The sequence below is a fragment of the Drosophila ficusphila genome, unplaced genomic scaffold (assembly GCF_018152265.1).
Source record: "Drosophila ficusphila isolate 14025-0441.05 unplaced genomic scaffold, ASM1815226v1 contig_414, whole genome shotgun sequence".
In the NCBI taxonomy this organism is placed as follows: domain Eukaryota; kingdom Metazoa; phylum Arthropoda; class Insecta; order Diptera; family Drosophilidae; genus Drosophila; species Drosophila ficusphila.
In genome coordinates this window covers 6,018,708-6,044,353 of record NW_025064328.1, presented here as the reverse complement: position 1 = coordinate 6,044,353, position 25,646 = coordinate 6,018,708, and the positions used below count along the sequence as shown (strand labels likewise).

The 25,646-nt window shown below is 45.9% G+C and overlaps 8 protein-coding genes and 5 non-coding genes across 20 annotated transcripts; 9 read left to right on the top strand and 4 right to left on the bottom strand.

Moving 5' to 3' along the window:
* Positions 1–263: 263 nt before the first annotated feature.
* On the top strand, positions 264–3,358 carry LOC108086646 (spondin-1). The gene is made up of 6 exons (XM_017183624.1): positions 264–459; positions 516–901; positions 959–1,171; positions 1,231–1,488; positions 1,536–1,701; positions 1,781–3,358. Exons 1-6 carry the CDS (start codon positions 270–272, stop codon positions 3,331–3,333), a joined length of 2,766 nt encoding a protein of 921 aa, XP_017039113.1. The 5' UTR covers positions 264–269; the 3' UTR covers positions 3,334–3,358.
* A 304-nt stretch (positions 3,359–3,662) lies between these two features.
* LOC108086714 (spondin-1) lies at positions 3,663–6,767 on the top strand. 2 transcript variants are annotated; one of them, XM_017183728.2, is made up of 6 exons: positions 3,663–3,902; positions 4,141–4,535; positions 4,595–4,807; positions 4,865–5,119; positions 5,180–5,351; positions 5,405–6,767. In XM_017183728.2, exons 1-6 carry the CDS (start codon positions 3,713–3,715, stop codon positions 6,706–6,708), a joined length of 2,529 nt encoding a protein of 842 aa, XP_017039217.1. In that variant the 5' UTR covers positions 3,663–3,712; the 3' UTR covers positions 6,709–6,767. The 2 variants fall into 2 exon arrangements, with proteins under 2 accessions (XP_017039217.1, XP_017039218.1); XM_017183729.2 differs by having other exon boundaries at positions 3,859–3,940.
* On the top strand, positions 6,759–8,460 carry LOC108086716 (translation initiation factor IF-3). Its single transcript, XM_017183734.2, has 2 exons — positions 6,759–7,429; positions 7,486–8,460. Exons 1-2 carry the CDS (start codon positions 7,122–7,124, stop codon positions 7,868–7,870), a joined length of 693 nt encoding a protein of 230 aa, XP_017039223.1. The 5' UTR covers positions 6,759–7,121; the 3' UTR covers positions 7,871–8,460.
* Positions 8,461–8,577: 117 nt separating this feature from the next.
* LOC108086715 (protein HID1) lies at positions 8,578–11,892 on the bottom strand. 3 transcript variants are annotated; one of them, XM_017183732.2, is made up of 3 exons: positions 11,859–11,892; positions 10,456–11,786; positions 8,578–10,397 (listed from the first exon to the last, which is right to left on the bottom strand). In XM_017183732.2, the coding sequence occupies exons 2-3, from the start codon at positions 11,690–11,692 to the stop codon at positions 9,124–9,126; spliced, it is 2,511 nt and encodes an 836-aa protein (XP_017039221.1). In that variant the 5' UTR covers positions 11,693–11,786; positions 11,859–11,892; the 3' UTR covers positions 8,578–9,123. The 3 variants fall into 3 exon arrangements, with proteins under 3 accessions (XP_017039221.1, XP_017039222.1, XP_017039220.1); XM_017183733.2 differs by having other exon boundaries at positions 10,456–11,805; positions 11,859–11,876; XM_017183731.2 differs by lacking the exon at positions 11,859–11,892 and having other exon boundaries at positions 10,456–11,851.
* A 238-nt stretch (positions 11,893–12,130) lies between these two features.
* LOC108086717 (Golgi-specific brefeldin A-resistance guanine nucleotide exchange factor 1) lies at positions 12,131–19,686 on the top strand. Of its 3 annotated transcripts, XM_017183735.1 has the most exons (10): positions 12,133–12,539; positions 12,604–12,802; positions 12,858–13,834; positions 13,895–14,869; positions 14,938–15,146; positions 15,208–15,434; positions 15,489–16,719; positions 16,776–17,836; positions 18,216–18,547; positions 18,612–19,686. In XM_017183735.1, the coding sequence occupies exons 1-10, from the start codon at positions 12,438–12,440 to the stop codon at positions 19,323–19,325; spliced, it is 6,027 nt and encodes a 2,008-aa protein (XP_017039224.1). In that variant the 5' UTR covers positions 12,133–12,437; the 3' UTR covers positions 19,326–19,686. The 3 variants fall into 3 exon arrangements, with proteins under 3 accessions (XP_017039225.1, XP_017039226.1, XP_017039224.1); XM_017183736.2 differs by lacking the exon at positions 18,612–19,686 and having other exon boundaries at positions 12,131–12,539; positions 17,887–18,279; XM_017183737.2 differs by lacking the exon at positions 18,612–19,686 and having other exon boundaries at positions 12,132–12,539; positions 17,890–18,279.
* Positions 19,687–19,814: 128 nt separating this feature from the next.
* Trnah-gug lies at positions 19,815–19,886 on the bottom strand. The gene has a single exon. It is a non-coding gene; the product is annotated as a tRNA-His (tRNA).
* Positions 19,887–20,161: 275 nt separating this feature from the next.
* Trnah-gug lies at positions 20,162–20,233 on the bottom strand. The gene has a single exon. It is a non-coding gene; the product is annotated as a tRNA-His (tRNA).
* Positions 20,234–20,863: 630 nt separating this feature from the next.
* Positions 20,864–20,935, bottom strand: Trnah-gug. Its single transcript has one exon. It is a non-coding gene; the product is annotated as a tRNA-His (tRNA).
* A 265-nt stretch (positions 20,936–21,200) lies between these two features.
* LOC108086638 lies at positions 21,201–22,175 on the top strand. The gene has a single exon (XM_017183615.1). The coding sequence runs from the start codon at positions 21,240–21,242 to the stop codon at positions 21,936–21,938; it is 699 nt and encodes a 232-aa protein (XP_017039104.1). The 5' UTR covers positions 21,201–21,239; the 3' UTR covers positions 21,939–22,175.
* Positions 22,176–22,376: 201 nt separating this feature from the next.
* On the top strand, positions 22,377–22,448 carry Trnah-gug. The gene has a single exon. It is a non-coding gene; the product is annotated as a tRNA-His (tRNA).
* A 383-nt stretch (positions 22,449–22,831) lies between these two features.
* On the top strand, positions 22,832–22,903 carry Trnah-gug. The gene has a single exon. It is a non-coding gene; the product is annotated as a tRNA-His (tRNA).
* Positions 22,904–23,004: 101 nt separating this feature from the next.
* LOC108086656 lies at positions 23,005–23,713 on the top strand. The gene is made up of 2 exons (XM_017183640.2): positions 23,005–23,359; positions 23,410–23,713. Exons 1-2 carry the CDS (start codon positions 23,078–23,080, stop codon positions 23,617–23,619), a joined length of 492 nt encoding a protein of 163 aa, XP_017039129.1. The 5' UTR covers positions 23,005–23,077; the 3' UTR covers positions 23,620–23,713.
* Positions 23,714–23,893: 180 nt separating this feature from the next.
* Positions 23,894–25,605, top strand: LOC108086733 (sentrin-specific protease 8). Of its 3 annotated transcripts, none has more exons than XM_017183765.2 (2): positions 23,894–24,121; positions 24,602–25,605. In XM_017183765.2, the coding sequence occupies exon 2, from the start codon at positions 24,678–24,680 to the stop codon at positions 25,323–25,325; it is 648 nt and encodes a 215-aa protein (XP_017039254.1). In that variant the 5' UTR covers positions 23,894–24,121; positions 24,602–24,677; the 3' UTR covers positions 25,326–25,605. The 3 variants fall into 3 exon arrangements, with proteins under 3 accessions (XP_017039254.1, XP_043064153.1, XP_017039253.1); XM_043208218.1 differs by lacking the exon at positions 23,894–24,121 and adding an exon at positions 24,255–24,270; XM_017183764.2 differs by lacking the exon at positions 23,894–24,121 and adding an exon at positions 24,381–24,514.
* The last annotated feature ends 41 nt before the right edge of the window (positions 25,606–25,646 follow it).

Genomic DNA, 25,646 nt, shown 5'->3' with positions numbered 1-25,646 from the left:
GTGAGCAGTTTCCGAGTGATTTTCGCCGGGCTCCAAGTTCAAAGAACTCGAGTTGGAAGCGTTAATTGAGAGCGTGCCACAAAGTGAACCATTCCTAATTGATGGCGACTCAATCAAGATGGCACAAGCTGTCAACGCGACAGCGCCGTTCAAGGGGATAATTGATAAATTGAAATGCTCATCGATTAATAGAGAAGGCGACGACTCACTCAATTTCGGCACTGCATTTGCCAGTTGGTTGGTCAGTCGTCGTTGAGCTTTGGACAAGTATGGATATCCAGAAACGAGAGGAAATGATACGTATTTTATTGCTCCTAAATTTGCTGGTTTTTGAGGTAAGAGGAGCCTGCAATCGGATTCCCCAAGGAGCCTCTGGAGAACGATCGGCTGTGGATGATAACTTCAAGATCTTGATCGATGGAAATCCATCGACTTATGTGCCAGATCATCAGTACAATGGTGAGAGATAGAAAACAAAACTCTTAAGAAATAATTAAATTATTTTTCGTCAATAGTTTCGCTTTCCTGTCCAATCAGCATGAAGTTCATAAGTTTCACATTGGTCATCGAAGCCGAGGATCCTGCTTTTAGTGGTCCGGAAATGATTGGACATCTGGAGCTTCTGGGCAGCACAGATACCAGATTTAGTACCAGTTGCGAGAACATGGTGGAGAGCACAAATACCAACGCCAAAGTGTACATCGCGGTCTCCTGGATTGCACCTCGTCATCCGGACAGCGGTTGTGTGCTGATAAAAGCGGGAGTTGTACAACATCGGGATGCGTGGTTTCTGGACGATGGTTTCCTCACCAAGCGGATTTGTCCCGAGGAAATCGACGAGCTAAACATTTTGACGCCGCCCTTGGAAAATTGCTGTGCCTGCGATGAGGCCAAATATGAGGTGCTTAGACCTATAGAAACCTTTGATGATCTTTAATGGATTGCGTTTCTCTTGTAGATTGTTTTGGAGCGAAAGTGGGCGAGGAATACCCATGCTAAAGACTTTCCCACAGAGGCCTGGCGCACTCGTTTTGGGGAGGTCATTGGAGCTTCCCACACCCACAGCTATCGATATTGGGCCTACGGAGGTAGAGCCAGCCAGGGAATGAAGGAGATGGCTGAGCATGGAGCCACAACAACCTTGGAGAACGAGATCAAGGAGAACACTCAAGTGGGTTTCCGGCTATCCTGCATCCTTTGAAGTAACTTTATTCCGATTTATTACAATAGAACGGAGAGGTGCGGACTATAATAAGAGCTCCTGGCATTCCATACCGCCTGAATACCTTTGGGATCACACTGGCCAATGCCCGTGTGGATCCTGTTCACCATCAGATTTCGCTGGCAACCAAGATATTCCCCTCCCCCGATTGGATTTTGGGCGTGGCAGGTTTAGAGCTCTGCCTGAGCAACTGCACCTGGCTGGAGAGGAAGGTATTGAACCTGTATCCCTGGGACGTTGGCACCGATTCGGGTCCCTCTTATATGGTAGGTAAAATATTTATCAATTTAGATTTGTTACATACCCCAATCAGTCCTCAGATGAGCCACAGGTGCCACCGGATGTGGTGCGTCGAATTACATCCTCGTATCCCAGTGACTATCGTTCGCCATTTTACGATGACACCGGTGCCTCGATGAAACCTATGGCGACACTTTATTTGACAAGGAAGAAGCTCTACGTCCGCGAGTGCGAAGAGGGTAAGTTAATCAGTTAAGCAGGGAAAAGTTTTTAAGCCTACAGATTTAATAACTAACCTTTGGCTTGTTGTAACGTCAGTTTTCCAGGAAGGACCTCTGGAGTGCGCGGTTCATCCGTGGAACGAGTGGACCAACTGCAGCACGCGTTGTGGTCAGGGTTACTCGCGACGTGAGCGCAGCTACAAGAATCCCAGCCTGGCGATGAACTTCAACTGCAATGCTCGCTTGGAGGAGATTCGTGAGTGTCAGGGCAACCAGTGTGGAGCAGCAGAGCCGGAACCGGAGGGCGAGGAGCCGGGATCGGAAATGGAAAGCCCACCAAGTGGTGGATCGATGGCCGAGTGCCAACTGACCAACTGGAGCGAGTGGTCGCCGTGTTCGAAGACCTGCGGACGAGGATCCTCCACTCGCACAAGGGATTTCTACAATCCGCAGGCCAGGCAGCGATGTATGTCCGTCATGCGGCTTCCGTTGGAGGAAACTAGACAGTGCACGGGATCGGATTGCGGAGGCACAATTCCAGACAATGGAGAGCTCGACGGATTGCCGGAACCGGATTTGTTCGGGGAGTCTGAACAGGATAGTAGAAGACCCTCTTGGGGCAGCAAGCAGAACGTAATTAATACTGGTTCAAACAATCAGGCGTGGAACAGAAAGATTAATAATTCGGGAAATGATAGGAATTCTTACAATCCCATGGATAATTCACAGGAGTCACGAAATCCTCCGTTTAATCAGATAAACAACCCGTTTAACAAACCTTCCAATAACATCGGTGGTTATGACAAAGGATTTTCCCCTGCAAACAGCTATACAAATGATAAGCTGGTGGGCAGTAGACCTGGTTATAGTGACTTCAATCAGGGCTATAACAATAGGAACAACTACAATGATTACACTACTCCCAGCTTCAGCAGACCTGGCTTCACCACACGTTCTCCTTACGGATCTCGCTTTCCCAGTCGTCAAGAGGATGTGGAGGACACCACCGGAAACAGCAATGGCAATGGCTACAATGTGGTCCAAAATTACTGCTTCGAGAAGCCCTATGCCTCCACTCGCCCCTGTTTGGCCAATCCGGTGGTGGTGAGTAACTACTGGTTCTACGACCACGAAGACCACGAGTGTAAGATCTTTACCACGGATAATTGCGATGAGAACGGCAACCGCTTTCGAACTTTGATGGCCTGCGAGGGCACCTGTCTGCAGCCACAGATGAACTTGGAGCAAACCGAAAACGAGGCTATGGATCTGTATGGAGGTGGCTCCTATGACCGATCCCAAACAGGAGGAAGATCCTATGATCAAACGGGAGGAAGGTCTTACAATCAAAGAGGAAGGGGATCCTATCAAGATCAGGGTAGTTCCTATGGACAAACCAGTTCGAGATTATATGGAAAACAAGGAGGAAGCTCATACGATCAAATGGGAGGTAGCTCTTTTGACCAAACAGAGGATAGATCCTTTGACCTTACAAGAAGTAAGTTCTATACCCAAGCTGGAGTTGGATCCTATGATCAAGGGGCTGGAGGAGACTCTCAATTTGAAGGAGCAACTGGAGAAATTGGAGATTCCATGTCGCAAACTAGAAACAGATATGAAACACCAAGACGTGGACGTTATGGTGGCTAAAAGTTGTTTAAACTATGCATCAAAAGTAGAGTATCAAATAAATAAACCATAGTTTTGAAATAAGTTTTCGAGTTGTAGATGTAAGTTCTCTTATTGATTTTTGATTTACCAAGAGATCTACTTCTCTCTTTAAAGTCTTTAAGAGTTACTTTTCCGGCTTTCCGACAGAGTCGACTGATAACAGCTCCGAGACACTCTATTTGTATCAGTGGGTCAGAAAAATAAGACGCTCCGGGCTTATCGAAGAGGCTTAGTCAGCTCCCGAGACTCTCTTCTCGGCTTTTGGCAAAACAATTCTTCGAGATCTCCCCACAGTTTGCAACGGTCGCTCGCCTTGAATGGTTCTGTACAATTATTGAGCTCCCGAAAAACAAAAAACATGTGGTGGTCAAGTGGTGCTCCACTCGTAGAGATTCTTCTGGCGGCTCTACTGATCGAACGAGCCAGCTCTTTGATTTGCACGCGAAGACCGTCCAATACGGGCTCGCCCAAATCTCCGGTGGACGAAAACTTTGTGATAAGCGTGTCGGGCAATCCGGAAACGTATATTCTCGGCCAGGAATACAACGGTGAGAACGAGTTCATCGGCCTTCCGCTTGAACTTCGGGTGAGATTGCCACGGGAAACGGTTTTACGGAGTAAGCCAAGGCTTCTCGTGTAGATTTCGCAATGGTTTTTGTTTAGTAAACAAAAGTGCTGCTTATCGGGAAACTTTCGCGAATTGGTCGGAATTCAAGGTCGATGATAAGGGCTTGACTTGTTAGAAAGCGCGCTATATTTCTGGAACTGAGATTGCTTCTCTTTCAGTGTCGTTGAATGCATTCAATGGGCATCGCTTCATCAGCTTTATCATGGTTCTGGAGAACGAGAATGGCGACTTTAACTACGCGGACGACTTGGGTCGCTTTGAGGTAACCGATCCTGTGGATACGCGCTACAATCCCACCTGCGCCAATATGGTGGAGAATACGAACACGAACTCCAAGACGCACGTTCACTTCACCTGGGTGGCTCCCAGTGAGCCGGATAAGGGTTGCATCCTGATTCGAGCCACGGTTCAGCAGCATCGCGAGGTGTGGCACATGGACGACGGAGGATTGACGAAGCGCATCTGCGAGGAGGTCACCGATGACGTGGAGAGCCAGCCAACCAGCAGTGCAGTGGACTCTCCATGCTGTGCCTGCGATGAGGCACGTTATGAGGTGGGGAACCCCTAGACTTACCAAAGTCCCAGTTACCTTCTTCCATTTCCTTACCACAGCTCACGTTTGAGGGCGTCTGGTCCAGGAACTTGCATCCCAGGGACTTTCCTGCTCGCAACTGGGAGACCCGATTCTGTGAGCTTCTGGGAGCTGCCCACAGCCCGGATTATCGTTTCTGGGAACCGGGAGCACTGGCCAGCTTGGCCATGAAGCAATATGCCGAGCACTGCAGTTCGCGTTTACTGGAGCGAGAATTCAGCATTAACTTTCGGGTGATACTGCAATACCAACCCAATAATCCAAAGTAATCTGAATGAGATTTCTTACAGGAACAAAAAATTCGCACTATAATAAAGGCCAGAGGTCCTGCTTATCCCAATATGAGCACCAAGACGATGGCTTCGGTTCGAGTAGATCCCATACACCATATGGTGTCCTTCGCCTCTAAAATCGAACCTTCACCGGATTGGATTGTGGGCGTGACTGGACTCGAATTGTGCCTCCGCAACTGCACGTGGATAGATGAGAAGGTTATTAATTTGTATCCCTGGGATGTGGGCACAGATGCAGGTCCCAGCTATGCGGTAAATGGGATTTGGATTTAGTTCCAGATAGAAAATTAATATAATCTTATAATTTGACAGTCGGCCGATCAACCTCAGGTTCCGCCAGATGTGATAAGACGCATGCGTTCAGACTTTCCCAACGATCCGCGTTCACCTTTCTACGATAAATCGGGAGAGCCAATGAAACCCATGGCCATTCTTACTGTGAAACGACAGCGAATCTATGAGAGAAGGTGTGCAGATGAGGACTGTAAGTGAAGTTCAAAATTGAGAATATAAAAAATAACTCTACTGTACTCCCAGCCAACAATGACCCCGATGTCCCCAGGGAGTGCCTCACCCACCCTTGGTCCAGTTGGAGCAACTGCTCCTCAAAATGTGGCGATGGCATGCAGTACAGAAGGCGTGTTTACAAGCAACCCGAGTTGGCCCGGGTCTATAATTGCAATGTACTTCAATATGAAGAGCGGGAATGCCAGGGCGAGATGTGCGGTCAAAATGCTCCCATGCGAGTCCCCGACGAGTTTGAGGAATTGGAGCCGAGGATACCAGGCGGAAATTGGTATCAATCAAACCAACAGGGACGAGCCGAGTGCCAACTGAGTCTCTGGGGCAGTTGGGGCCCGTGCAGCGTCACCTGCGGTGATGGCTACGCGATGCGCCAGCGGCAGTACCTTAATCCTCAGGCGGAACCGAAGTGCCAGAGTGTCCATCGCATGGAGTTGCAGCAAACACGAAAATGCTCCGGCAGAGCTTGTCTTGGCAATTTACCGGGATCCGACAATGCGGATTTAGATTCTCCTTATGCAGAGCCTTCTCCTGGACGAACAGGAGGTACTATGGATGAACCATTCCCTGGCCGAATGGGAGGTTCTATGTATGAATCACCACAAGAACCGGCGGCAGAGAACTTTGGTGATTACGATGATTCCCAAAATGCAGGAGTTGCTGGTTTTGAAGTGGCGAATCTTCAGGGAAGCTGGGAACCAAGTACTCAGTCGGAGCGTCAAATGAATTCAGCAAGAGATCCTCTACCATTAAGGCAGTCCAGAAAGGGAGAAACATACACTCAACCAATCAGAGCAGAAAGGCTCATAATGGAACGTCAACCGCCGTCGAGTGATGCCCGTTTAAGAAATGTGGAACCGGCTGCCTGGCGGCGCCAGCGGATATCCAACAAAGCCCTGGTAGAGAATTCGCCAAGGGAGCAATGGCAAAGACCGAACCACTATGGCAACCAGGAGATGCATGCGCCTGGAGGAGCTGTAAACTCTTCGCTGGCCAATCAGTGTTTCAAAATGCTGCGAACGGTGCGGCCACGTTGTACGGATCAAACGGTTACTGGTAACTTTTGGTTCTATAACTATTGTGCCGACGAGTGTATGCTATTTGCTTCGGATGTGTGTGACCGGAACCCGAACAAGTTTAGTCGATTGGAGGACTGCGAGAAGTGCCGCCAGCCGGAAATGGCCGCGCTGAAGCTTCGGTACACCAATTCGCTGCAGTGCCAAACTCTTCGGGAGTATATGTGGACAGAGAAAATAGAAGAGGAGGAAAGGAGGAAGCGCGAATACAAAGGCTATATGGAACGCCCGAAAAAAAATTAATCCAACTTTTTTTTTTGGCAATACTTTACTTACAAACAAATAAATATTTTTCCGCCTAATTTTCAAACTTCAATAGTCGCGAGCAAGGCAATAGAAATATATCGATAACTTCAGCCACTCTGTGCCACCTCCATTTTTGTGTCAGCTGATTTGAACATTGCAAAACAGCTGTCAAACAAGTGCAAAAATAATGGACACCAAAAAAATATAATAAAAATTTAAAGTTTCAAGTTACGCTTCATTTATTATACAATCAATTTAAGTTGTTAATCGTAATATTCTAATTCTAATGATATGTACTGATATTGGCTCGACTTCACATAACTTGGCAACTCTTCGGCGAAAAACAATTGCACAAGCAAAAGAAAAACAAAAAATTCCGACGTGAAAGCGATATAAATTAAAGAACAAACATGCAACGCTTGAGATTTTTAATGCAACATGCTGCAACATCAATGACGCAGCAACAAAATCTGCGTCCTTTGTCAATACACTGGAATTTGGCCCAAAACCAAAAGCCGGCTGGTGGAAATGTCGGAGTTCCCAAAACCAAAGACACCCGGAATCCCAAGGCACCGACACAGAAGATAACCCTCATTCAGCAAAACCAATCCATGAGCATAACCACCTTAGAGGAGGCCCAGAAGTTGGCAAAAAGGAGGGAACTGCACCTGTTGCGTTTGGAACAAAGCGACGCCAAAACCGGAAGACCCATGTTTAAGTAAGTAACCCATTCACAGGTCTAAATCACAATGACCAAGGTTACATTTCTTGCAGACTTGTAACCTCCGCAGAAATGTTGTCGGATGATTCGGATCAATCAAAGTCCTCCAACGAAAAGGGCAAGGAGAAGAAGTCAGAGAAATCCCTAACCATTGGCGCACGAATCACGGAACATGACCTTTCCTCTAGGCTCAAGAACATTTCCAAGTGGCTGGCCAAGCGACACGAAGTGCGCATTCTAATCCAGGGAAATGCCAGCGGATCGGACGAAAGCAGTGCCGAGCGCATAGTAAAGGCAATCGAACTGGCCATTAAAGAGCCCCAAGTAATTGGAAGAATAGTGCAGAAGCGCAGTAAAGGGGCATTCGTCAAGTTTAGCATTCTGCCAGTGACTCCGAACCCAACGACTACAGCTAGTCCCAATACAACTCAGTCGTGACAACTACCGCCATTGCCTCGGATGCGCCAATATACGGTAATGGCTCACCCACATAATTTCGTATATAGCATGACTTCCCGCCATTTTTCTTCGAGGAACAAAAACGAAATTGAAGAAACCGTTCATTTGGACATAGCATCCGCTTTCACCTGTGTGGCGCTGTTCCTCTTATTTCTCTTCAAATATTTCTACTGGCATCAGCATTTGATAAAACTTTTGGAGGAGCAGGAAAAAGCTGACCACCATGATAATAAGAAGCACAAAAAACACGATTAGTGATTATTTATCCTCTTTCAACTGTTGTTATTTAGCTTCAGTGTTTAAAATCTATGTACATAAATAACACACAATTAAAATACATATTAATTGGCATTTTTCAATTTAGGTGAGATTAAAACTCAGGGTTCTTGTTCGGATCATGATTTATTTCGTATATATGAACGGACTTGTATGGTGCTATGTTTCTTTTTGTATTTCATTTTAAGATATTTTTATTAATATTTGTATACATACTTTAAGCACACGCAGACAATAAATTATTACACATTTTTCGGTTTATTATTTAAACCTAATTTAAGTTAATTTTAAAAAGCAGATCATAAGTTCTAACTCAAGTTACGTGTTAACTACAGGATCAAGTAAAGCTGTTTTTGGTATTAATTACAGCAACTATACAGTATTGCATTTAGATAAAAACCAAGCATGGATGTGTGGAACAAATTATATTTAAGATTAACCGATATCAGAAGCGTTTCTAAAAACATACAAATAGGGCGGTGAATTCGTTGATTGTGCATAATAAAATTCAGACGATGAGTAACGTTAAGTTAAAGTAATAAATAATAAAAGCAATGTATTAAAAATACGGCACAAGGAACATTTTGTGTCACAGATTACAAAAGAAAATACAATAATTGTTTAATAATTTAGTCTTCAACTAAAATACAAACACTTTGTGCTTACACTGTTTTGGAGAGTTGAACAAATTAATAATTAGGAAAAGCAATTAAATATCAATGCTAAGAGCCGATAACAAATCAGTTAAAAAGAAATCATGCTATATCGTAACAACTGATAAGCCTCATTTTTAGGGTGGTTCGCCTCGACACAAAAGGCAAAGACTTGGGTGAACCGATAAATAGAAATAGGTTTCTTCACAAAGACTTTTGGAATGAATAAATTAACTACAATAAATGCCAAAGCGTGAGAGCTACGGTTTCGCTGCTGTTTTGGTTTGGTGTCCACATACTGACCTAGACGCGCTGAATCTCAAAGAGCTTCACCTCCGTGTCGTACCATATGGCCGGCTCCACGTTGCGGAGGTAGATGACTCCCCAAATGTAGGTGCGGAACCAGGCCGTCGTTCCTGCGTTGGCCTGGTACTTTCGGATGAGAATGGGGTGAGGCACCGGCAGCAAACCCACCAACGTTCCGTGCTGCAAAAACTTGAGGATCTCCGACTCATCAGTCAGTCCTTTGTCGATGCAGATCTTCTCAACCTGCGGCACGAGGACTTGCAACAATCGCATGATTGTCTGCAGCGGCAACTTTGACCTCCAGGAGACGATCCATTCGGGCGTCGGTGCCCACCGATCGCCCTCGCCGGGCACCATGCGAATGCTTCCTCTGTGTGCCACTGACAAACGGGACAGCTCTGTGGGGGAAGTGGACTTCAGCTCGCCTGTTGGTGTCGAAGCGGCCGACCTGTCGAAGGGCACAATATCTGTGGAGTCCTCAGCGTGCGGTTTGTCATTCGGATGTGCCTGCTCGCGCTCCGTCATCTGACTAATGCCTGGTGTGTCCAGCAAAGAGGTTTTAAGGGTTCCCGGCTCAGCCGGTTGGGCCGTAAGAACGTCCGGCTGCTGCTCTCCCGACTGAGATCGCTCATGAGACTCCGTCTCCGACTCGAGGTCCTCTTCAGCCTTGGGCTCCTCCATAATTACCTCCTCGTCCTCTTCATCATCTTCGTCCTCTTCGTTGTATTCCTCAGGCACATGGGCCGAGGGCAGTTCCTGCGAAACAGCTGCCGTTCTGCGTTGCGGAACCCTCGGCAAATTAAACTTTCCGCCTGTCTTACGGCCACTCAGGCACTTGGCTATTCCAGCCATATCGGTCGGGAGATTCGCCATGGCATGGAACACATGACGTTTTCGAATAATGGTATAGACTAGATTCGAGTTTCCATCAAACTGGTACTGTATAATGTTGTTGAAGATCTCCAGCAGGAAAAACACCAAGTGATGGTTGCTAGGCGCCGATAGTAAAAACCACGGTGTGCTGAAGGCCTCAAGCAGATGCAAAAGCTTCACACTGGCCACCATCGAAAGGGTTTTAAGATAGGGCGAAACATTGACCAGAATAGTCAGTAGGCAGTCAAAAAGGGGCTGCAGTCGCTGGTGGCCAGTGGCTATGATTTTGTGAAACACCGTGATTAATAGGTCGGCATGGGTTCCAGTAAACACAGGTATGTCCATGGGCACTGTAGCAGAGTACGCTTTGTTTAGGCGAACCCCGAAGTTCCGCTCGCCTGATGAATTTAAAATTTAGAAAACGAAATAATCTCAAGCGGCGCAAATAAGACTTACCCGATAGCAGCAGCAGTATGAACACTCCAATGTGCATTAGGCCTACTCGTGATTGATCCGCTCGGGAATAGTTAAGGTGATACAAAATGGGAATAAGGATATCCAGAACATCTGAGCTCTTCAGCACAAAGTATAAAAACTTCTTATTGTAGTCACATATTTTCCAGAACAAAATAAGCAGCTCCTGGTGGCAGTGCAGCCGCTTTGTTGAGTTGGGCAAGTAGTTCTGGACCAGGGGATTGTTCAGCAGCCGTGTAATGCCCTTAAGCACAAAGTGAAAGTCCTCATCTCGGTGTACTCGCGATAGATAGTTGATGAACAAGTTGTCGCCGCAGTTGCCCTCGTCGTAGGAAGCCTGCCCGGGTTGAGTTAGCTGCTGCTGCACCACCATGTCATGGTCCAAGGTAACAATAAGCAACTGCAGACAAGCTTCCACGAGTGGCTCCGTGGTGTCCGCAAACAGCAGGTGATTGTACGGCACACCAAATCCTACCGGGTCGTAGGAGCACACTGTGTTCAGAAATGAGGTGAACAACGGCAGTGCGTGCCGATTGTCGGCGGACGTGAAGTAAGCTATCCACTTGTTGGGCTCCTCAGACTGTTGCGGGGATCGGTACATGGGCTCCGAGAAGCAAGTGAGCAATAGCTTCAACAGCTCCGTGCGCCTGCGCTCCATGTGGGCGTTATGGGGTGGTGATTGGGCGAAACCTACGCCCGCCTCCCAAATGTATTCGCAGCTGTCGATGTTGGCCAGCTCCTCAGCCTTCTCTGGACCCGTGCGTCGCGTAGCAGTGACCGTAAAATCTGGACAGAAGAGCAAATCACAGGTGGCGTTCAGCAGCGACTGGGCCAACGGCATGGTCTTTTCCTGCGAAGGCAGGCTGCTCCAAAAGAAGTCACGCCACTTGTCATCTTCAAAGATGTACGGCAGGCATCTGACGAGCAGGCGGACACAATTAAGGACGCACTGCTGCTCCGCCTGCGTCCGGCAGCTGCTGTCAACCGCCTGAGCCAACTTTTCCACCGCCTTGTAGCATAAGGTGGCCAAGTTTGCTGGATTCTCGTTCCGGATCTGGCGAATCTCATTCGACGTGACCAGCGCAAAAACATCCTCTAGCGTCGTTTGGTGGCCCTGCCAGAACTGCTCCCAAAACTGATCGTCACTGGGATCGATCTTCTTCTGCGTCAGCTGCACAATCGCCTTGCGGAAATTTAACTTGGAGTCCGTGTTTCCCATATTGTTCGGGTTTGTGACCTGTTGTGGTGTCGCTGAGTCCCTGAAATCCGCCTGCCCCGTGCTCAATCACCTCAGTGCAAGTATCCGCAGTGCTCTGAAACAGAAGCTTTCATCTTTTTACAAATTTTGTTTAGAAAATTGGAAAATTAGAAATTCGCCTACGCACTAGTAGCCAATCGCAATCTAGAGGTGAGTCAACCACTAACGGTTAGAGATGAGGGCGTGCCTTTTTTTTTGTGATGTCACGAAAAATTTTAAATAGAAATATGTTTTAAAAACTATAACTTACTAATCTCTTTTCAAATTTAATAGCTTAATTTTCTAGATAAAAAATATAAATTTAAAAGGTACTATCGCTAAGTACTTCCAATTACCCTATCAAGTTGGCATTGCCGCCAGTGCCAGTGCTGCGAAGCGAGCGACTGCTGCGCCGGTGTTGGAAGACGTTAGTGCAAAATATTCAGGCTGCACACAAGAACATAAACGACACGTAAACGTCACCAAAAATTAGCAGCTAACAAGTCTGTTTAAGCAAGATTAGTGAGACATGCGAAACTAGAAAGTGTTCCGAATTACTTCCGAGGCTGCGAGTGAGTGAAAGTGGGCAAGTGGCGCGTACGGAAACATATGCGAAGGTCGTCTGCGAGGAGGAGCTGCCCTGCCCCACAAGAATCAAAATTTTTTGCACCAGCACAGGAAGCCAACTAGCTGCTGTCGAAGATCCGTAGAAGAGCACCCGGAGACAATGGCGCTTCCGGGCAATGGCATCTACGTGGTGCGGGGCGAAATGGCCACCCTGATGACGGCCATGCGACGTGGAACGCGTTGGAATGCCACCGCCTACGTGGTAACTAATGTGGTTCTAATACTTCCCAGGTTACCGAAAGTAACGAACTTTTTTTCACCCACAGGATGATGAAAAGGACTCATTGTTAAAGCTCTTCATTGACCTCAAGCAGGAACTGCATCGCATTGAGGACCTGCGCCTGATCGAGCCACAGGTTTTCCTGGCTCCGTTTCTGGAGGTGATTCGCACGGCCGACACCACAGGTCCACTGACTAGTCTGGCACTGGCCTCAGTTAATAAATTCTTGTCATACGGTCTGATAGGTAGGATACGTTTGGTTAATTTCTTATACATTTTTAATTCATAACCATTTTACAGATCCCACATCTCCGAATCTGGCCGATATTGTGGAGCGGATTGCCGATGCCGTGACACATGCCCGCTTTATGGGCACCGATCAATCCTCTGATAGCGTCACTTTCATGCGCGTAATCGAGGTGCTGCACACACTCATTCGAAGTCCCGAAGGAGCCGCCGTCAGCAACGAGTCTATGTGTGAGGTGATGCTCAGTTGCTTCAAGATCTGTTTCGAGCCCCGGCTGAGTGAGCTGTTACGTCGTTCAGCGGAACAATCGCTTAAGGACATGGTTCTTCTGTTCTTCATGCGCCTTCCACAATTCGCCGAGGAGCGTAGTGACACCATGCTTCAGAAACGATTTACCATTGGCGATGCTGCCAGCGGTGCTACTCAAGAAAAGCTCAAGCGAAAGGCTGTGGCGCCTGCCCCAAGAAAATCCTCAACGGTAGAGGAACCTCCACAAACCCCGCAATCTGCCAACCTGGCAGTTCCGGGCCATCTAAAGGCACCAATACTAGCCACTACGCCCGCCAGTCCAGCGGGGAACATTCTGGATATGCAGGGCAAGATTGCGCAGACACCAACCACAACAGCTAGTTTGGGGCCAGAAGAAACGGCTGCGCCAGATGCACCATCTATTCAAGTGGAGGCAGCCGATTCAGAACCTCTTTTGGATAGCGAAGCTAATGAGGGATCCAGCACATTGGCCGAGGCAAACAGCAGCGAATACATCAACTCGGTGGGCGTACGTTTCACCCAACAATCCACCGATCAAGACGCCGCTTCCCTCTCGCCCTACGGCCTGCCCTTCATCCAAGAGCTCTTTCGCTTCCTCATCATACTTTGCAATCCCCTTGACAAGCAGAACTCGGACAGCATGATGCACACGGGCCTCAGCCTGCTCACAGTTGCCTTCGAAGTGGCTGCCGATAATATAGGAAAGTATGAGGGCTTGCTGGAGTTAGTGAAAGACGATCTGTGCAGGAATTTGATATCGGTAAGAGACTTCCCCTCCTATACTGAGTATTTTTGCAATAACATAAACTTTTTCAACCAGCTCCTCAGTTCGGAACGCCTCAGCATATTTGCTGCCGATCTACAGCTCTGCTTTTTGCTCTTTGAGTCTCTGCGTGGACATTTGAAGTTCCAGTTAGAGGGCTACCTCAAAAAACTAAGTGAAATCATTGCGAGCGACAATCCCAAGACACCGTACGAGATGCGCGAACTAGCTTTGGACAACCTGCTACAGTTGTGGCGCATTCCAGGCTTTGTTACGGAGTTGTACATCAACTACGATTGCGACCTATACTGTACGGATATGTTTGAGAGTCTGACCAACTTGTTGAGCAAGTACACGTTGTCAGCCACCAATGCGGTTTACAGCACCCACATCATCTCGATGGATACGCTTATTAGTGTTATTGACAGCATCGAGCGGAATTGTGCAGCGGCCAAGAACAGCAACAACAGGGAATCTTTGCCGGAAGTTGCCCCAGCGACATGCGGAAGTCGCCATTCGCGACACAACAGCGGGTTGGAGGGAATCGTAATTGATTCTGGCAATAACACATCTGCCGAGGAACCAGTGGAAAACATAGCCAGCTTTATAAATACTAGCTCACAAAGATTGCGACTGCAATCCGGAGATGGGGTAGGCATAACCACTGAACAACTAGCCAATGTGAAACAGAAAAAGCGTCTGCTGTCCCAAGGCACTGAACGCTTTAATCAGCGCCCGGAGAAGGGCATCCAATACCTGCAGGAGCACGGCATTCTGAATGCAGAACTAGATCCTATGCAGGTGGCCCTTTTCCTTCGCGAAAATCCTGGTCTGGATAAAAAGATGATCGGCGAGTACATCTCGAAAAAGAAAAACGTGGACTCAAAGATCCTCATTAACTTTGTAGACTCGTTCGATTTTACTGGTCTTCGAGTTGATCAAGCACTGCGCCTTTATCTTGAGACTTTTAGGTTACCGGGAGAGGCTCCATTGATCTTCCTGGTGCTGGAACACTTCTCCGATCACTGGCATGTAAGTAATTGCTTCTAAATGATAATATTTTGAAACAAGTAATTAGATAAATATTATCCGCATTTCAGACACAAAACCAAGAACCATTTGCTAATGTAGACGCAGCCTTCCGTTTGGCCTATGCCATCATCATGTTAAACATGGATCAGCACAATTCCAATGCAAAGCGCCTGAATGTTCCAATGACGCTGGAGGATTTCACCAAAAACTTGCGTGGTCTGAATGGCGGCGAAGATTTTGATCAGGAAATGTTGGCTCAGGTCTTCAATGCTATTAAGTATGCTTTACCACATATTCCTTTAATGAATTATCTGATTCCAATCAACAATTTATTCTAGAAACGAAGAGATCGTTATGCCAGCAGAGCAAACGGGCCTGGTACGTGAGAACTATCAATGGAAAGTACTGCTTCGTCGCGGCGACACACACGATGGCCATTTCCATTACGTTCACGATGCGTCCTACGACGTCGAGATCTTTAATATTGTGTGGGGTGCTTCTCTTAGCGCTCTTAGCTTTATGTTCGATAAGAGCACTGAGTCGGGCTACCAAAAAACGCTAGCAGGTGGGTAATATTTAATGTAATCACCAATGCATTTACTTAAGAAATGTATTGCAGGTTTCAGCAAATCAGCCGCTATATCGGCACACTATAATCTGCATTCGGACTTCGATGCCCTCGTTTTGACTCTTTGCAAATTCACAACGCTGTTGAGCAGCGTAGAACAGCATGAGTCCACTCCGGCAAACAATGAAATTCTGCAAGCTGTAAACTTTGGACTGAATGGCAAAGCTCAAGCGGCTATGAGAACGGTGTTTTTGTTGGTTCACGACTATGGCGACTGCTTGAGAGAGAGTTGGAAGCACATTCTGGACCTATATCTGCAACTTTTCCGACTTAAATTACTGCCGAAATCTCTGATCGAAGTCGAGGACTTCTGCGAGGCAAACGGAAAGGCCTTGCTAATCCTGGAAAAGCCTCGCGAGAAACAGGAATCGGGTTTGTTCTCCAGTCTCTACTCATTTATCAGCTCAGAGGGTCAGCGAGAGCCGACGTACGAGGAGCAGGACTTTATAAAGCTTGGACGCAAGTGCATCAAGGAGTGTCAGTTGGATCAAATGCTCCAGGAATCAAAGTTTGTGCAATTGGAGTCGCTGCAAGAGTTGCTTAAATGTGTTCTGGGTCTGCTAAAGGCACCCCAGGGCCACAAATCCATTGGTCTGCCTTACGCCGAAGATCAAACTGTTTTTTGGATGGAGTTTCTGGTGAAGATTGTGGTTCACAACCGGGATCGTATGATCCCGCTGTGGCCAGCGGTTCGAGACCAGATGTACCTGCTTTTAATGGGAAGTGCCTCCTGCGGCTACGACTACCTGCTCAACCGCTGCATTGTGGCGGTCCTTAAGCTGGCCATATATTTGATGCGAAACGAGGAATTGTGTCCAATCGTCCTGCAGTCCCTCAAGATGCTACTGATGCTAAAGCCTGCGCTGCTCTTGCGCATCTCGAAACAGATTTCCATTGGCATCTATGAGCTGCTCAAAACCTCGGCTCAAAATATTCATTCCGAGCAGGATTGGCAAATCATCTTCAATCTGCTTGAGTGCGTTGGAGCAGGAGCTGTTCCGCCCAATTACGATGATGCCCAGCTGCCTTTACCTCCTAATGGAAGTGCTAAGTCTGATGGCGCTTTGAGTGGCGAGGAGGATGCATCGACTGCTCCCGAGCGTGGCTACACCTCGGATTCTGAGCTCACCAAGGCGTCTGCAGCACCGGCTGCCTCAAGTCCAAGTGCCGAGAATTGGATTCTGGTCAACAATAAGGATAGCGAACTTACTACGGCCTCCAGGTAAATTTTTATTATCTGAAAAAAATGAAAGATTAAAACCAACGCTGATTTCCCAGGCCCCAGTCTCCACCAAGTTCAAGTTCTCCTCCGGTTAATACGCTTGTCTACAGTTGCCAACTACTGGACCATGCGCCATTTGCACTGTTCAAGTGCTGGGATTCGTTGGCCTTTATTGTGAGAAGTGTGGCCCACATCACACCCTACAATTTTGAGGCTTGCGTCCGCTGCATCCGTATATTCGTGGAAGCTTGTCGGGATGGAGGGATTCGTCAGCGACGGAAGCTGGAGACGGTGGCCAAACAGCGAAGCTCGAAGAAGCGCAGCGATCGCAAGCCGGGCATGGCCTCCTCTGCCTCGAGCAGTAATCTTACCCTGCTAACAACCGACCCAACCGAGAGTCAAGGAAACGGAAATGCGGCAGAGCAGGAGGACCTGGCCCAGCGCTACGAGCAGTTGTCCATTCAACTGTTAGACCTGATGTATACGTTGTACACGCGGACTGCGCAGATCTTCCGCTGGTGGGCGGAGGAGGGATGTACAGTGCCGCAGTCGGCGGCTTTGTGGTCACCGGGTTGGTGTCCATTGCTGCAGGGCATAGCCAGGCTGGCCATGGACCGGCGACGGGAGGTGCGCACCCATGCCATCTCGTGCCTGCAGCAGCGGGCATTGCTGGTGCACGACCTGCAGACGTTGTCCGGCACGGAATGGTGCTCCTGCTTCCACCAGGTGCTGTTTCCCCTGCTGAACGAACTGCTGCCGGAGAGCAGTACAGCTGGCCAACTAGACGCTTCTCTGCTCGAGGAGTCCCGCATTCGGACAGCGACCATTATGTCCAAGGTGTTCCTGCAACACCTGACTACACTGATCGAACTCGGCAGTGCCTTTAACGAGCTGTGGCTGGATATATTGGACTACATTGAACGCTTCATGAAGGTCGGATCGGATACGTTGTCGGAGCAAATGCAGGAAATACTGAAGAACATGCTGCTGGTTATGCACTCGGTGCGAGTTTTCCACAATCAGGATGGCAGCCTACAGCAGGCTCTTTGGGAGCTCACCTGGCGGCGAATCGGTGAATTCCTGCCCAACCTCAAGGAGGAACTGTTCCACGACGAAGGTTTGTAGCATGGCTATAGATGTATCGGCTTAACTATCTGTCCCTATCAGCAGATTTAGTTTCCACAGCGATCTCGCTGGACTTTACGCAGATTAGATTTGCCCCATCCCTTGGTACAATTGAGCAGTCCTTAACCCTTCCGCTTTATGGCCATAGTCTCAAGATTTCCCCCACAAACACGGCCAGAAGTGAGACCCTTCCAGCCAAGCAGCGCAAGAAACCTTGGGCCAAGTTTAGATCTAAGCTGAAGGTTCTCAAGAAACTTGGCAAAAAGGATTGAATAGTTGTCGATTTCATCTGAACTTCTTAATATTTATTTCTGTCTTTATATTTTTATAACATTAAAAAGTTATAACCGTGTATTCGCTTAATATTGCAGGAAAGCGAGCTCAGACCCTCACGAACCCAGCTCCTGTGGCAGTTGTGGCTCCCATTCCGCAGCAGCAGATACCAGCGGTGGCCATTTTGCCCAGCCAAACGCCAACCTCATCCAACGAGTTAAACGTGGGTGCACCCTATCCGGTGCCAGTTGCTCCGATTGTGCTTAACCAAGTGGAAGTGTTGTCCAACGACTTAATACCGAGTGCTCCTACCCCGGTGGCAGTAACGCCCAATCTGGTGTCTCCCGTGGAATCGCCGAGACGGAGTATTATACTGCAGCCGCCCTTGGCAGATGCACTGCAGCAACCACCCAGTTTTGTCTTCGCCCAGGTAAATAAAAAATAAAATAATTAAATAAAACCTTAAGTGTAATAATTTCCTGTTTGTTTGGCAGCCCCTCATTGTTCCACCCCAGCAGCCGGCAGCAACGGACTCGCAATCCAGCACCTTGCTCCCGGATCTGGTGAATGAGGCAACGGCCGCTGCCGTTCAAGCCACGCCCTCACCGCCCATACACAGCCCACAGGAGGAGGTCCAAGCCGCACCGATCGTGCACCAAACGAACATCGTTACCACCAACAACACGTTCAATAGTTACGCTATTGGCATGGAATCGGAAAGCGTTGCGGAACAGATGGAGCATCAGCAGCAGCAACTGCTCTACCAACAGTACTACCAGCAATATCAGGCCCAGCAGCAGCAATTGCAACAACAACAACAACAACAGTTGCCGGCTCAAACCAGCGATCCTGCCATCAATGTGCCAATAAGTCATCTGCTGGCCGGAAACGCTTACCCTTCGCTACCCAAAATGCCGCAGTCGTCCATTGTACACAGCTTTGCACCCGTTTACGAAGCTCAGGCGGCAACCAGTGGGGCTGGGCCAGCAGCGGATATCTATCAAGAATATGTTCAAAACCCCTATAATCTAACGTTGCAGCAGAATTCCCAACACCAACACCACCAACAGCAGCAGCAACAACACCAGCAGGCTCCAGGACTAGCCGCCGCATTCCCCGCCGTGGCAACGCCAGCGAACTACTTTAATGTGAACGTGGATCCCAGTAGCATACCACCCGGATCGGAGCTGCTCTACGGCCAGCAGTGAGAAGGAATGTTGAATAAGAGTTTCAAGCCACCTGACCGTTTTATTTTGTATCCTGTGTTGTAGAGAAGGGCGCTAGCTTCGTAGTAAATAATATAAATTTGTGTCAATTTGTTTCTTGTTATTTATGTCTCCTGCAATTAAAGTGGAAACACATTCCGCTCTGGCGCGCGTTTATTATGGTAACCGAAGAACAACACTAAATCACATGCAATTTCCAGCAGAAACCCCATAAGCTTTAGTAATGCAAATAGTTTAATTTATAATAATTAATTAATTATATCTTCTGTATGTTATGCGAAGAGGCGAACTGTAAATAATCAAAATTAAAAATATATAAAACAAATAAAAGATGTATCTTAAAGTGGTCGAATATTTTGTACCAAAATTGCGGAAAACATTAATAACATAATTTTTATAGAATTTATTATTTTTATAGAATTATTTGGAAAAAAAAATCAGCCGACTCCGTGACAATGCATATTGCAGCATTGCCGTGACCAGGATTCGAACCTGGGTTACCACGGCCACAACGTGGGGTCCTAACCACTAGACGATCACGGCTACGCCGGCTTGTTGAACGAGGCTTTCCAAAATGCAACCAGGTCACCTAATGGTCAAAATAACTAACAACGGTAATTAAAAGTATTTGCAAGATCCGCACTAAATTACTTTCTTTTTTAAAACTTAACGAAAAACATTTCATTATGTCTTACTGCTGATTAAGCAGAAATAACTTTAATTGCAAAAATAGACTTAATATATTAAAAAAAACGTTTATAAAAACAAAAAAAATAAAAAAAAAAAACCCGACTCCGTGACAATGTTTGTTTCAACATTGCCGTGACCAGGATTCGAACCTGGGTTACCACGGCCACAACGTGGGGTCCTAACCACTAGACGATCACGGCTACATCGGGTGTTGTGGGGCGGCTGCCAAATGACCTTTAAGCGAAACCAGTTCCAGCTTTAAGCCCAAAATCTATTGAAGATTGTAACAAAAGACATGTTTAATTTATTAGTTCTTTTAATTATTTTGACAATTCAACAAATAAACAATTAGAGCAAACTTTACTTCTTTGCGATTTAACAATAATGGTCAATCGTTAATCATGAGAGAAGGCCATGACTCACATGCCTTTCACCAGCCATATTTCTGCCTTTCACTTTTTGAAATCAATTTTGACTTTGGTATCTCATATTTCTAAGCCCCAACAGTTAATAATTTTACACACTATGGTAAATGCTTTCTTATTTATTGTTTTAGTAAATATGTTTTAACAGGATATATAACACCAGGCCACATCTTTCCTGTTTACTATTTTACAAATCTTTTAAAAACTTTTTAAGTTTTATTTTTCGTATCTACATTTGGTTGTACAGAGAACATTTATAATAAGCTATTAAAATTTGACCGTTTGTGAATTCATAATTCAGCTATTGTGCTTTTTGGTTATAATTGTTTAAGGTATAAAAGAAAAAAAATTAAATATTTCTAAAAAATATGATGCCCGTCTCCGTGACAATGTTTATTTCAACATTGCCGTGACCAGGATTCGAACCTGGGTTACCACGGCCACAACGTGGGGTCCTAACCACTAGACGATCACGGCTACAACAGGCAGTTGGAAATCGGCGGCCAGAATTGAAATGTATGCTACAGTTTTGGCGAGTTGCACAGAAACTTATTTTTATAATTTACAAAAAACTGAAATTAACAAAAACTCTATTTTTAAAGTGAAACAAATCATATTGCACATAAAATCTAACAATTTCAGTAGATAAAATGACGCCATTTTTGGTCCTACAAACTGAACACCAGATGGCGCCACCTTACTTTTAAGTTACCCAACACTTTTAGTCGTTATAGAGCACTGCAGTTTCGCAGCTGATTGAGAAAAAGAGAACAAACAAACAATGAGCCACTATAAAGCTATAGAAATTCCAGATTCCGAGGAGGAATCGTCGAGCGAAGTTGACGAGACAATGGGCCCGAAACGGTGCGAGACACCACCTAGAAACGCCGGCGCAAAAGCTAAGATAAACCATGAACTCACCCCTAAAACAGCCAAGGTCGCCCGAACGGAACAAGATGCTTCAGCCGGCAGTACAAAAATCTCAAATTTGCTTGCCGTTTCGGCGTCACCATCCTCTTCGGATAAGACGAACACATCGCCCAGCTCAACGGCAGACGCATCCACTAAGCCTGGACGACACAGGGCAAGGAAGAGTCAGCATGGATCGCGTCGCATAAGTTCTGACCTCCAGTTCGAGTCGGTTTCTCTGGAAGGCGGCAAAGGTGATGAGGCCAAGGGCTCTAAGCAATCGAAACTGGAAAAGGCCTCCGCGGATACGCAGCTTGATGTTAACGCCGCCATTGAAAATTTAATGAAAACCAAGGAGATGCAGGAGCTTGTCAAGCAGATTGCCAACGAGCGGGTTCGCTGCAACTTCCTTCTGGCCACCTACCACTTGCCGGACATGAACTTCGCGCTTAACACGCCTATTGATACGCTTCGCGGTCAGTTCCGGGAACGCCTTAAGCAGCGAAGGGATCGAAACAACGCCACTTCATCCTCCAAAGGTGTCGTGAAACCAAAGCAATCACAGCCTTAAGTAATCCAGTATGTATAGGTGTTAGTCCTTTGTTTTCAAAAATAGACTTGATTATTTTAAGACACTATCTTAATTCATTAAATAAAATTACAAATAGTTTTTAAAAACAATTTTTAAACTCTACATAATATGAAAGGAAACAAAACTCACTTTGAGCGACTAGAACGTAGGTAAACATTGTGAAACAACCAATAAAAATATATTTTGTGTTACTAACAAAAGACAGTACAAGCTCAACAAGTTTTTGACATTATTTTACGAGGTACGGTTTGTTATATTATAAAAAAGTTAATATTGAGCAGATTTTGTATTGTTTATAAACATTTTTTTTGTTCTTAACTTTGTAAATTCAGTATGCGCGAACATTTAACTGCAGTGATTTTCAGCTCATGGCAGTAAAAACAGTCATTTGGCGGGCGATGTACAACGCCCGACGTAGCCGTGATCGTCTAGTGGTTAGGACCCCACGTTGTGGCCGTGGTAACCCAGGTTCGAATCCTGGTCACGGCAATGTTGAAATAAGCATTGTCACGGAGTTGGGTATTTTTTTGTTTTTCATTTTTAAAAATGAAAAATAAATATTAAGCACAATTTGGTTTGTGGCGTATTAACAGATGGGATATTAAGTAAGTTTGTTTAAGTTTATACATAAAGTAAATGCTTAGATCGGGACTCTCCAAATTATAGATCCTTTTTTGTTTTTTTAAGCTTTATTGTTAAGAGGCAAAATATTGCTTAAAGAAGACAAAAGAAATTTCTATAACATCAGTTTAAGCTCAAAATTTATATTAGCTTTTATTGCAATCTTACAAATACATACGTAATTATTAATTACCTTGACCGTTAGGTGACGTGGTTGCATTTTGGAAAGCCTCGCCCAACAAGCCGACGTAGCCGTGATCGTCTAGTGGTTAGGACCCCACGTTGTGGCCGTGGTAACCCAGGTTCGAATCCTGGTCACGGCAATGTTGAAATAAACATTGTCACGGAGTCGGGAAAATTTTTTTTCATTTCTTTAAAATATATTTATCATTTTATAAGTTTTCAAATCAAGAAGTCATGGGGTTTTAAGCCAATCAATACACCACACTTTCTTAAAAATTTCTGGATACATGTACATTTGTCTGACGTATTGAATAATGGATTTCGCAAAAACTTCTAGCGTTGAGGAAACCGAAAACACAGAAAATATTACACATTCCAAAAACTTGCACGAAAATGTGACAAAATTTTTTGACACCATAGGAAATATTTCACGAAATATGCGCAAGGATGATTGGACATACTTACAAAGCCATCCGGAGATAAGAGCTATAATTCGGGTTATTACGACCGAGGCGATCAAAGCCAAGCCTTCTAATATATATCACTTTGCGGCTAGTCTATTTGACTGCGACAAGGACCAGGAGTTGGTGGAAAAGGTATTATTTGTTCTACAACAAAGGCTACAACTAACGCAATGATTTTCCAGATAAATAAGCAACTTAAGTGGGTCAACGAGCAGTTAAAAGGAGGCACTTGGAATCCTGCAGATGGAAATATGTTTTTTTCCTCATCCAGCGAAAACCCTTCTGAAAACGATCGTAAATGCCAAAATAACTTCAACTCTACCGAAAAACTGGAAGTGTCTGAAAAACTAGTTTGTCCGGAAAACTATAAGCCCAACTGTAAAAAATGTTAGGAAATGAGGTTTTGAAAATTCAAAAAATTTAATAAATACGGCTATTTGATATTGCCCCAAAACTGATGCTTGTCAACTATGCCGAAATAAAATATTAAGAGAAACTTTGAATCAGTAATAAATAAAACAATTTAAAACAACTTAACTTTCTTAAATATTATTTAAGCAGAGTTTCCAGATTATGCTAGCTATTTGTTAATTGTACATTTTAAACAACTAAGCAAACTTATCAAAAAACATCGGCAAATTGGTTGATGCCGGCCCTAAGTCGAGCAGTCTGGCAGCCCTATAGCGAAAAATAGAGACAAAGAAGACGGGGCAATTATAATTCGAGCGTAAAAAGGTTTCCGAGTGTTGTACAACTTGACTATTATTGAAAATATCAGTTCAAGAATTCAAGTTATTTGCTACCAAACAGCCAAATAAATGATAGTACGCGAGGAGTGTAGGAAACAAGGACAAATTCCGAGGTCGCGAAACCGAAGAGAAGCCATTTTGCGAGGTGAGTACATTGAGCGCCTCTCCCGCCCCCCGTCTATGCCATTCTCCCCTCAACCGCAATCACCACCCGGCTCTTCTCGTCGTTGTTCTGTTGTGCTACGCATATTCGCCGCCATCGACAATAACTAATTCGTTCTTTGGCAATAACAGGTCCTCCAAATGTTTATTTTTGTTTAAATTAATAATGCACTTGACAAGCGAGTGTTGCAAAACCTCATTTGCCGGCCGGCAAACGAAAGTGAATGCAAAAGAAAAACGAAAACGTCATTCGTGCTTTGACTTTAAAACGCTAGAGTTGTATTACTCCTTATTCTCGGAAAAAAAGTTATTTTCAGCCGAGTTTTTTGCGCAGTAAATTCGGAAAAATGCTGCCCCAAGATAGGAAAATTCTGAGGTGACAGTCAGGCATTTGGAAATACACAATTCAAGTCGTTATTATAGGAATTTAATTAGTTCTAACTTCATTTTCATTGTTTTCCAGGCAACATACACGCCAGAACCAAAACCAAAACCCGAATTCCCGGCGCCCAAGGTTTAACAATAACAACCACCCGAAAATGGGCAGCAACTCCAAGGCGGATCCCATCTCGCTGACCTTCCACGACTCCTGTCTGCGGATGTCCGACGTCCAGCTGCTCCACGGGCCCCATTGGCTAAACGACCAGATCCTAAGTTTCTACTACGAGTACCTGTCGCATATGAAGTACAAGACGAACGCGGACCTGCACTTCATCGCTCCGGAGGTGACGCAGTGCATGAAATATATGGACGACCAGGAACTGGATCAGCTCCTACGCCAGAGCAACACGATTGGCAAACCCTTCATCTTCTTCGCCCTGAACGATAACGAAAGCACCGAGGCTGGAGGCACCCACTGGTCATTGCTGGTCTTTTCGCGCCCGGAGAAGACGTTCTATCACTTTGATTCGTATGGAAACAACAATACCAGCAACTCCGTCGAGCTGATGAACAAGGTTAAGGAGCTATTAGGCGCCCGCCTGGCCAAATTTCGGCCAATGCGGTGCCTCCAGCAAGCCAATGGCTACGACTGCGGCATCCACGTCATCTGCATGACCGATCACATTGCCGACTACCTGAACAGGTACGAGACGATCGACGGACTGCCCTCCTTGCACATCGACACCGTGAAGGCCAAGCGCACCGAGCTGCTCAAGCTCATCCTCTCGCTGGGCGGCAAGGGTTAGAGGCTTCCTGCACGTATTATTTTTAAGTGACGAAATTAAGATTGTTACTCTTTGGCAAAGAGGGAGAGTTGTTGCCACCGGAACCATGTAAATACGATATCCTTGATATTGCTAATTTTAATTTGTTTAGTTTCCCTTGCCGAACACCGAGTGTTTATTTAAAAAACAGTGCCAGACACTAAAAAAAACAATGCACATATGCACGAAATGGAGGTAGTGCGTCGGCAATTCTTTAAGTATGATCTTTTAAATAAAGATTTGTTTACCCGCAAAACGCGTTGAATTCGAGTTCAGCATTCGGGTTTCCTCGATTTGTTTGTT